Source organism: Brassica napus, chromosome C3, assembly GCF_020379485.1.
Source record: "Brassica napus cultivar Da-Ae chromosome C3, Da-Ae, whole genome shotgun sequence".
Lineage (NCBI taxonomy): Eukaryota > Viridiplantae > Streptophyta > Magnoliopsida > Brassicales > Brassicaceae > Brassica > Brassica napus.
This window is the reverse complement of record NC_063446.1, coordinates 38,663,018-38,673,453: the sequence shown is the minus strand read 5'-3', so window position 1 is coordinate 38,673,453 and position 10,436 is coordinate 38,663,018. Positions and strand designations below refer to the sequence as shown.

The 10,436-nt window shown below is 36.7% G+C and overlaps 1 protein-coding gene and 1 long non-coding RNA gene across 2 annotated transcripts; one reads left to right on the top strand and one right to left on the bottom strand.

Annotated features, from left to right (window-relative positions):
* The first annotated feature begins 2,771 nt into the window (after positions 1 to 2,771).
* Positions 2,772 to 3,999, top strand: LOC125583552. Its single transcript, XR_007320563.1, has 2 exons — positions 2,772 to 3,435; positions 3,568 to 3,999. It is a non-coding gene; the product is annotated as an uncharacterized LOC125583552 (long non-coding RNA).
* Positions 4,000 to 6,500: 2,501 nt separating this feature from the next.
* On the bottom strand, positions 6,501 to 8,995 carry LOC106347998 (inactive TPR repeat-containing thioredoxin TTL3). Its single transcript, XM_013787638.3, is given in 5 exon segments — positions 6,501 to 6,880; positions 6,969 to 7,302; positions 7,587 to 7,955; positions 8,036 to 8,552; positions 8,555 to 8,995. Coding segments are annotated over 5 exon segments (1,767 nt in total). The 5' UTR covers positions 8,970 to 8,995; the 3' UTR covers positions 6,501 to 6,748.
* Between the last annotated feature and the right edge of the window lie 1,441 nt (positions 8,996 to 10,436).

Genomic DNA, 10,436 nt, shown 5'->3' with positions numbered 1-10,436 from the left:
CTCCTTCATGGAGTGGCGAAAAATATTTCATCACATTTATTGATGATTACTCACGGTATGGATATACCTATCTACTGCATGAAAAGTCTAAGTCTGTGAATGTTCTAGAAATATTCATTGATGAGGTGGAAAGGCAGTTAGATAAAAAGGTTAAAATAGTGAGATCTGATAGAGGTGGTGAATTTTATGGAAAATTCGATGAAAGTGGACAATGTCCTGGTCCATTTGCAAAATTACTTGAAAGTAGGGGCATATGTGCACAATACACAATGCCTGGTACTCCTCAGCAGAATGGTGTAGCTGAGAGGCGGAACCGTACCTTAATTGAGATGGTTAGGAGCATGTTGAGTAATTGCTCATTACCCCTTTCTTTGTGGATATATGCATTAAGAACTGCAACGTATGTGCTGAACCGGGTTCCTAGTAAGGCAGTTCCTAAGACTCCTTATGAGCTGTGGACGGGAAGGAAACCTAGTTTAAGACATCTACGTGTGTGGGGTTGTCCAGCAGAAGTAAGGCTATATAATCCACAAGAAAAGAAACTTGATTCTAGGACTGTCAGTGGATTTTTCATTGGCTATCCTGAAAAATCAAAGGGGTATACATTTTATTGTCCTAACCATAGTACGAGAATAGTTGATTCGGGTAATGCTAGGTTCATTGAAAATGGTGAAACTAGTGGGAGTGGTGAACCACGAAAAGTGGACATTAATGAAGTTCAGGTTGAAGTTCCTTCACCTGTAGTTCCACCTGAAGTAGTTGTTCCTATTGTTGCATCAGACTCTAATGAAACAATAGGACAACATAATGATGAGCCAATCCCACTAGCTGAAAATACTGTTGATGAACATGTCATAATTCAAGAGGAGAATAGTGAACCACAAATACCTTTAAGGCGATCTGGAAGAGAAAGAAGATCCGCCATTTCAAACGATTACGTGGTTTACACTATTGAAAATGAATGTGACTTAAGCATCGATGACGATCCGATCTCATTCAAAATGGCCATGGAAAGTGACAATTCTGAAGAGTGGTTTGATGCCTCAAAAGAAGAAATGAAATCTATGGATGATAATCATGTATGGGACTTAGTAGAGTTGCCTGATGGTTTCAAAACCATTGGTTGTAAATGGGTCTATAAGACTAAACGTGACTCAAAAGGTAAACCTGAAAGACGCAAGTCTCGCCTTGTTGCTAAAGGTTTCACCCAGAAAGATGGCATTGACTATAAAGAGACCTTCTCTCCGGTTTCAAAGAAGGATTCTCTTAGAATTGTTTTGGCTTTGGTGGCTCATTATGATCTTGAGCTTCACCAGATGGATGTGAAAACCGCTTTCTGAATGGAGATCTTGAGGAGGAAGTATATATGGACCAACCAGAAGGATTCGTGGTCACAGGAAAAGAAAATTTGGTGTGTAAGCTGAGAAAGTCAATATATGGACTAAAACAAGCTTCTCGACAATGGTATATAAAGTTTAATGATACCATCACTTCATATGGTTTTGTAGAGATCATTGTTGATCGATGTATCTACATTAAGATCAGTGGGAGTAAGTTTGTGATTTTAGTCCTATATGTTGATGATATTTTACTTGCTGCAAATGACATGGGTATGTTACATGATGTGAAGAAGTATCTCTCTAAGAACTTTGAAATGAAAGATATGGGTGAGGCATCTTATGTGATCGGGATAGAAATATTTCGAGATAGATCACAAGGACTGTTAAGTTTGTCTCAGGAAGGATATATCAATAAGATCTTAAAGAGATATAAAATGGAGAAATGCTCTGCAGGAATAGCTCCAATTCAGAAAGGGGACAAGTTCAGTAAAATGCAATGTCCTAAAAATGAATTGGAGCGTAAAGAAATGGAAAGAATTCCCTATGCATCGGTGGTTGGGAGTTTGAACTATGTTCAAACATGTACTCGACCAGATATCAACTTTGCTGTTGGAATGTTGGGTCGATATCAAAGTAATCCCGGAATGGACCACTGGAAAGCTGCAAAGAAGGTTCTCAGGTACTTGCAAGGCACCAAAGAGAACATGCTTACATATAGGAGATCTGATCAGCTGGAAGTCATTGGATATTCAGATTCAGACTATGCCGGATGCGTTGATAGCAGAAAATCGACGTTTGGCTACTTGTTCCTATTAGCTGGGGGAGCAATATCATGGAAGAGTGGAAAGCAGTCTGTCATTGCTACTTCCACTATGGAGGCTGAATTTGTGGCATGCTTTGAGGCCACAATTCATGCACTATGGCTGCGGAACTTTATTTCAGGGCTTCGGATTGTCGACACTATAGCCAAGCCGCTGAGAATTTACTGCGATAATTCTGCAGCTGTCTTCTTTTCAAAGAACGACAAGTACTCGAAGGGTGCTAGGCACATCGAGTTAAAGTACCTGTCTGTCAAAGAAGAAGTTCAGAAACAGAGAGTGTCATTCGAGCACATAAGGACGGACATGATGGTAGCGGATCCGCTAACTAAAGGTTTACCACCTAAGGCGTTCAATGGCCATGTAGAGCGTATGGGTATTATAGATAAGGCTTTGCTATTTTAGTTATGAGATTCTCATTATGTATTTGACACTGAGAATTCACATAAAGTTATGTTTCTGATTTATTTATTATGTTATCATTAAAGTATGTGTATACACTTATGGTTTGTAGATAGCATATAGTTGGTTTGAGAAATAAAGGTTCTTTTCTCATGTAAGGATAATATAAAATTAGAATTGGTTTGTGGTACATGGAAGGGACTATGCCGATTAAATGACATACAACCGCCATGATTCGATCAGTTTTAATTTTAATAAAGATCAAGTGAACTTGATATAAAAGTGCACATTAAAGTTATTGAACCCTTAAGTCGATATAAAGGTCAAGTGGGAGAATGTAAGAATATTTTATATTCTATGTGACCTATGTATCTATTGGTTTAATATAAAGTTCAAGTTCATATTAATGTTTTAGATTCTAATATAAAAGGCGATACTGTGATGGATCGGTTTCTATTAAAGAGTTAGAATATGGGTGTATTGATAACCCTCCTACTTTACCTTATATTTATAAATGTCCTTAATCTCATGATCATATATGTAAAAGGTAATAATAATGGAATATATTACCATAAGGTCAAATATATATGATGATATATTATAATGCACTTGTACGGTTAATATCGAAGTGTTGTGTGGAAGAGGTGTGTTGGTTAAGACACACCCTTTGATTAATATAAAAGTGACTCGTACATCATGTGTTGCACATACGTTTTCTTACGAGTCTCTCTAAAACACAATACAACAATAATATTTATCAAAAGGAGAGATTAAGGAAGGTTTGGGATTTCTTGTCCATCAAGGAAATCACCAAAAGGGAGAAGGTTAAAGAGGAGAAGATCAATTGGTGGAATTGCATCCAAGCATGGATCAAGGTTAGTGTTTCTATCTTCTTTAGAAATGTGTTAGGGTTGAATTAAACTAAATCTAGATTATGGTCTTGGGGTAGATTTCATTAATCGAAATCATAAAATTATTTAACAATAATTTCTCCATTGGTGTTGTAGAAGCTCCAGGCTACGCCGGCTGCCAAGATGCCCGGCTTCCAAGCTCCATAAGAAAAGTCGGAGTTTATTGTTAAAAAAACGGAAAGATAACTCCTACCAAGGTGATAATATTAAAATTGAAGAGAAAATATCTACCATCACAACGCCCAAATCAGCATGGTTTGCAAAAGTGTTTGAAAAGTATGCATATATATTATTTTAATCAGAATATTCCAAGAAAATTGGGAAAAGATTACCTATACAATCAAAATGATGACTAATATTCAACTCCGATTAATAGAACTACGCTTAGTGAAAATATGAATGATGAGCCATTTGATGTTTCCATACACTTTAAATATGTGTAGTTTGTGATTTTGCACAAGATTCCGACGTCTAATATTTATTTGCATTAAAATGTTAATATGAGAGTAAAACACTTCTTTGCGCACACAAATTGGTAATGACGTGCATGCTCAATTGAGAATCGTTTGTATTCTACCTTTAAGTGGCGAACCATCCTTAAATAAAAGAAAACCCCACGTACCAAGAGTCAAAGCAGAACCCGTAATCAAGATCATAACAGGTATTCAACCACTATGTTTGAGGTCAGGGCATATTAAGCATGATTTACAAGTGGGTGTCAGCATACTTCAAACGATATCAGATTCTGATTTGATGGAATCATCAACGGTTCACAAATAACCTCTTTGTAGTTTTTCCTTACAAATAAAAAGACTAAAAAGAAGTATTCGAATATAATTAATCAAATGTGATGTGCATTGGAACTCTTGGAATAATTTAATCTGAACCGTCTAATTTGGTGGGTTCACACACGCAACTTGGTTTCAGTTGGAATATGAGAATATATGATAATAGTAACATAAAATTTTATGCTCCGAGTTTCGAATTAAGAAACTCGTTTAGAAAATAAACTACTGTTTTCTGTTGACAATCAAATAATATCTTAAGGCTCAAGAGCATACTGTAAGTTCAAATCACAAGGAGCATATACGTTGACAAGGCATATGCTACATTTATTGATACTTTTTTTAATCAAATCTAGGAGAAAACAAAGAAAAAGACCTCAACATTATGGGAGTTGATTTCATTAATTTTGCTACGATGATAATAAGCACGTAAGGCCCATAACAAAACCCAAATTATGGTATGGGTTATCACCCCAGTTGACATTTTACACTGTACTATCATCATAAAATAAGTATGATTTAAGAAGAACAATTAGAGATCTAGTTAACTATAAAAAAAGAGATCTCTTGGGTAAGGGAGAATAATACATTAGTCCTAACGAGCTATGGCTGGCTATATCACCGGGATATCCACATAAAGTATCAATATTTTTTATCTTTCAAACAAGGCACTGGCATTCGGGTACAGATCAGTTCTAGCAAAAAAGTTTCCTAGGTAAGTAAATCACCAAGTATTAGAAGTATGTGTACTAACCTCAGTACACTGCTCCTGCATCTCGTGTTTTAGTTTAAGAATGTACTCCCAGCTCGCATCCATATTGTTCAAAGAAATTGCAATCTCAGTTCCAGTGTTTTCCACACCGATACCACCCAAACAACAACCTAGCACCAAGATTTGGCTCTATAATCGTCTGTTGCAACGCTTCATGGTAATCATTGGCCAACAAGCTAACTGTATTGCTTAATACAGCAATCACAGATGACAGCACTAATGTTTGAAGCCTCGGACAGCTCTGCAACACGTAGAACACATCGTCTACCATTGAAGTGGTAAGACTGTCTAGTACATGCTCATCGATCCATATAGTTTTCCTCACATTTTCAACCATAAAGAATACTTCTAGTATCACATAAAACCCCGGTCACGTCCTGAATCAATATGCTAAAACTTCCATTTCTGAACGTCTTTTGTATATCCCTTGGCAACAACTCAGCATCAACCGACGTCAAAGACTTGATCTTTGACACTATGAACTCAGTATAATCCTCATGACCTAACTGCATCAGCGTCATTTATCTCTTCCACATACAGCTCGACTTCTCTTGGGTCTGGTCCTCAAACGCACCACCAGCAAGCAGATAAAGTTTAGTTATCAAAAGCCAACCTAGCTAACTTTCTAAACATTATTAAAATTTACATGTGTATATTATTTTTATTTTGGATTTTGAAAATTTTAAGGTATATTTAGATTTTTATTTTTTACATGATTTAAATTGATATCCGAATCCAAACGAAAATTTATAAATAAAATTGAATGTAACTTAAATCTTTAATCTTGAAAATCTAAAATTCTGATACATCCGAACCGAACCCAATACTGGAACGCATATCCTTTTAAAAGTTGTTCTCAGGAGAGTATGAGAAGCTCACAATGGAGTAGTGGTTGACTGTGATGTTTCGCTGTATGAGCTGTTGGCAATTAGGAATCAGTGTTCGGACTTTGTCAAGAATCTGCGAGTCGTTGTTCCCACGATGTGAAGCTGTGACTGTATTTCTCTATCATATATACACATTTGGGGGGAGGGAGGTCAATGAAAGATGATGTGATCATATATATTCTAGTGTGATTGAGATTTCGTGTGTGTGTGTGTGTGTGTGTGTATTTCTGTTCTGAAAGAAAATGAAAGCAAAGGCGTTATTGTATTACAAATTTACAATGCTTGACATCTGAGGGATTACAAAATGTTAAAGCATTACGCCATAGAACGCGTTCAGCTCACGTCATGAAAAGCGATTTTGACTTTTCAGTTTTCACAAATGAACTGGTCGTGGCTTGTAGATCATTGTGGTTTTTATATCTGCAGGTTCGAACTGGGACGCATTAAACAAAACAGAAACATCTAACATAGTGTTGTTAGAATTATAATATCTCTCTTCTATGACAATGTCATGATGCTTCATCATTGCTGATCTTCATTAGCACCCCTAAGTCTACAGCTACATAATTTGTTTTGGATAGATAATGACTCGAGAATGTAAGTTTTTGATATACCATGGACAAGTTGTGTCTTTAAAAGCTAAATACATCATCACCACAATCTCATTTTCTATACAACATTTGATCACCCAAAAAAAGGAAAATTTTAAAAGTTTAAAGAATCACAAGATTGTCATGTAGGTGTCACTTGCCGGCTCAAAAACAAAATCAAACATGAAATTTTCCGGAAGTGCTTTTTTCTCTCGTTCCATATTTTACCCACAGAAATTACTCTCAAGAGTCTTGGCCACGACGTTTCATGAGTTGTTGTTGTGCCTCTGATAACCCTCTGATCACTTCCTCATCCTCAGGAGTGTCTTTTTCCAATATCTCATAGTCTGCCGCCACTAACTCCCACTTTCGCATCTGCACCACCACAAAAACAAATTTAAAATGACAATAAAATAAAATATTTTATTATTCTTTTGAAATGAACTCCATTGTTTTTTTTTACCTTAGTGTTACAATCAACTCTTCTGAGGCGAGCTTTACGGTAGCCTGGCCGGACAGAGATTGCTGCCGTGCAGTCGTCAACAGATTTCTCGAACTGACCTAACTTCGAACGACAAGCTGCACGATTACAGAGCAAAACAGAGTTTCGTGGATCATGGTCTAGTCCCTCACCATAAGCAGCACACGCCTCTTCGAACCGTCCAGCTTTAAACAACTCATTTCCTCTGAACCGAGCTTCAGTCACCGCTTGAGCTCTCCGTGAAACCATGGCCACCTCACGGTTATTCCCATCCAGCTGGCCGGCGCGTTGGATCGCCTCCACAGCTTCGTCGAATCTGATGCAAGTCAAATATTAAAAACTAGAGTTTTCAAACTAAAGACATGCATATTAGTCAGAAACAATAAAACCAAAAAAAGGATTATAAAAACACCGCTACATACGATACTCTACATGGATTAACACATAAATTGTGAAATGAAAATATAGATTTAGAACTACATTTGTGATATGAAACCAGTATATTACACTCAAATATTCAATACCAGGTTGAAACAAGAATATTCAAATTTCAGACTATTATGTAATCCTAATATATAATAAACCAAGAATAAAACAAACCTGCCAGAAGCCAAGTGAACCTGAGCACGGACAACCAAGAAACCTGCATAACCGACCGGTCCGTAGTACCTAGTGCTGGTTTCCACATCGAAAACCGGACATTTGGACAAAGCATCATCGGCTTCTTGATGTCTATGCGTCTTCAGCAATGCTTCTGCTTGCAATGAATATACCTGTGGAGCTGCATCAGCTCCTGAAGAGATTGTGTTTGTTGTCTCTGTGATCAGACCATTCCAATCTCGTAGCCTCTTAGCTTCTGTGCACTTGTTAAGATGTGTCTGAACAGCTTTCGCCTTTACAATGTCTTCTGGATCAGCCTCTGGACCCGAATGCTTGAAATGATACATCGATTTCTCCACTTCTCCTAACCTATTAAAAATTGAGAGATATTTCAAAACGTTTTATTTTATTTTTAAAAATGTTTTGATTTGTTGAGGGTTTTAGATTACCTGAGGTACAAGTTACCCAACCGATGATGTGCCCTATGGTAATGAGGCTCGATTCTGATAGCTTCTCTGCATTCAAAAACCGCGTCGAGAATCCTCCCAAGTGCAGTCAAAGCCGCGCTCTTGTTGCTACGGTACGCAGCTTTGTTAGGATCAATCGCAATGGCTGCATCATACAAAGCTAACGCCTCAGCGAAGTTCCCGTTCTTGTAATCTTCATTCCCCATTATCTTCAACGTCTCTGGATCCATTCTTGTTGAGATTGCTCTACACAAAGATCCTGATTGATCTTGGCTCTTTGTTGTCACCGTTGCGGGAGCAGCCACGTTCGTCCTCGTGGCACCGTATCCTCCACCAGAATTAACATTACCGTAACCTAGGGTCGTCGCTGGTCCTGACTGGTTCAGATTCCCAAGGTTGCCGTATAACATCACATTGCTAGATGATGCACGAACCAAACCGTTGGCTCCTCTTGACTTCTGATGATCGGTGATCATGCTTTCAAGCTCACCAGATAAACGATGGCTTCTCTCGGCACTTTCCTCTGTCCTCCTCGGTATGGATCAACGCTACTACTATTGTTGTTGTAACTACTCCGTTGGTTCTCGTAAGTCCCTAGTTGATGGTTATTAGGGTATTGGTTAGAAGAGGGTTTTGATGGAACGACCGATCTCTGATTCTGATTTTGATTCTGATTCTGGATCTTGTTGTTCTGGATCGTCTCTACGGAAACCTTGACGTCATGGTGAGGCTTCTTTAGGTCGGAACCGGGAGATTTAGTGAACTGAATGTTGCTGGTGGCGGTCGCAGCCGTAGATGTGCTTTTCTGGCTACCGTTATCGGTTGGAGTAGGTTTCTTGGACCACAAGTTACGTCTACCGAACATTACGCTCAATAAACCACAACCAGATCTTCTCTCCGCCGCGTTCTCCCCCATCTTAAGAACCGGCCTGAGAATCTGAATACCCTTTCCTCCGAAATAAAAAGTTTTAGATTCAGAAAGATTTTAGAAAACAGAGATCAATGGCGATGGGAAGAGAAAGTTCTCATCTCTTAAAAATGAAGAACAAAAAAAAGAGAGAGAGAGAGAGATGTGATTAGCTTTTCTTGGTCGGACGGTAATTAGGAACGGAAGAATCTTCCGTTTCGTGTTTTGTAATGGTGTCATCAATTTAATATATATATATATATATATATATATATAGTGTCATTTATGATTTTAGGTTTTAACTATGGGAATGAAAAGGATATGACTATTAGCTGATAAAAAAGAAAGAAAATTAAACGTGTAGAAAATGTATAAAATTTGTTATTATTCGATGTCAAATGAGTTTTTTTTTTCTGGTAACTCTGGTATCTGGGCAGCCACATCCCAACTATCTTCTATAGGGGGGGCCAGCGCCCCAACGGGAGGAATGTTAAATGAGTTGGTGGTGAGTTTTGAAAATTGATGCCAATTCATTAGTGGTTAATTCATCTCCTATATTCTGTTTTTTTTTAATCTGTCAGCTATTCTTTCTTTTATTTTTTCATTTTGTTAGTTTATTTTATTTAGAAATTATATAGTTGTTGCCTACTAACTCGGTCGTGTAAAGAGGGAGAGAGGGAATATTTAGAAAGTGGGAGATCTGTCCGTAATTTAGTCCCGTGTTTTTCTCCACTCGATTCTATTTTTAGATGTTTTTATGGAGAGCACGTATTGTCTTCTAAGTTTTTAACCCTTTTATGTAAACAAAGCGTGTTTTGGTGAACCATTCTAAGAAGTTTATTTATTTTTTTTTTTGAACACCTCTAAGAAGTTTATATATATGAAATAAAAGTAGTAGAGAAACACGTATTCAAACATATTGATTTCATATTGCTTTACTAGAGAGAGAAGCTTTTAGCCTTTTACATTACATAATATATTATATATATAACGTTGACCAGAGAGAGAAGCTTTTAGCCTTTACATTACACTAGGATAAGCGCGTGAGTTTATTTGTATATATATCGATAGTTTAATTGATCATTTTATTTATATATAAAATATTTTTTGTTGTTATATATAATTTCTTTCCGATGGATCGGATCAATTTTTATTAAAAATAATAGAATAAAACTATAATTAATACATCATGGGTTGATCGGATTGGACATTAAACAATTATGACATAAAAACCTTATTTTTTCCATCAAACACATTCTTGAAAAAAGTGAACAGTATTGTTTTCACAGTTGAATTATTTTGATTTTTATTTCCATATGATTTTGAAAGCTTTCAAATCAACCATCGAATTGATACATGTCATTTAATGTTTTTAGTCGTATACTTATGGAAAACTTACATTTTGTAATTTAAAGTCGTTTTAAAAAATTCAAAATATAACATATAAGAAAAAATCTAACATATAAGAAAAATATA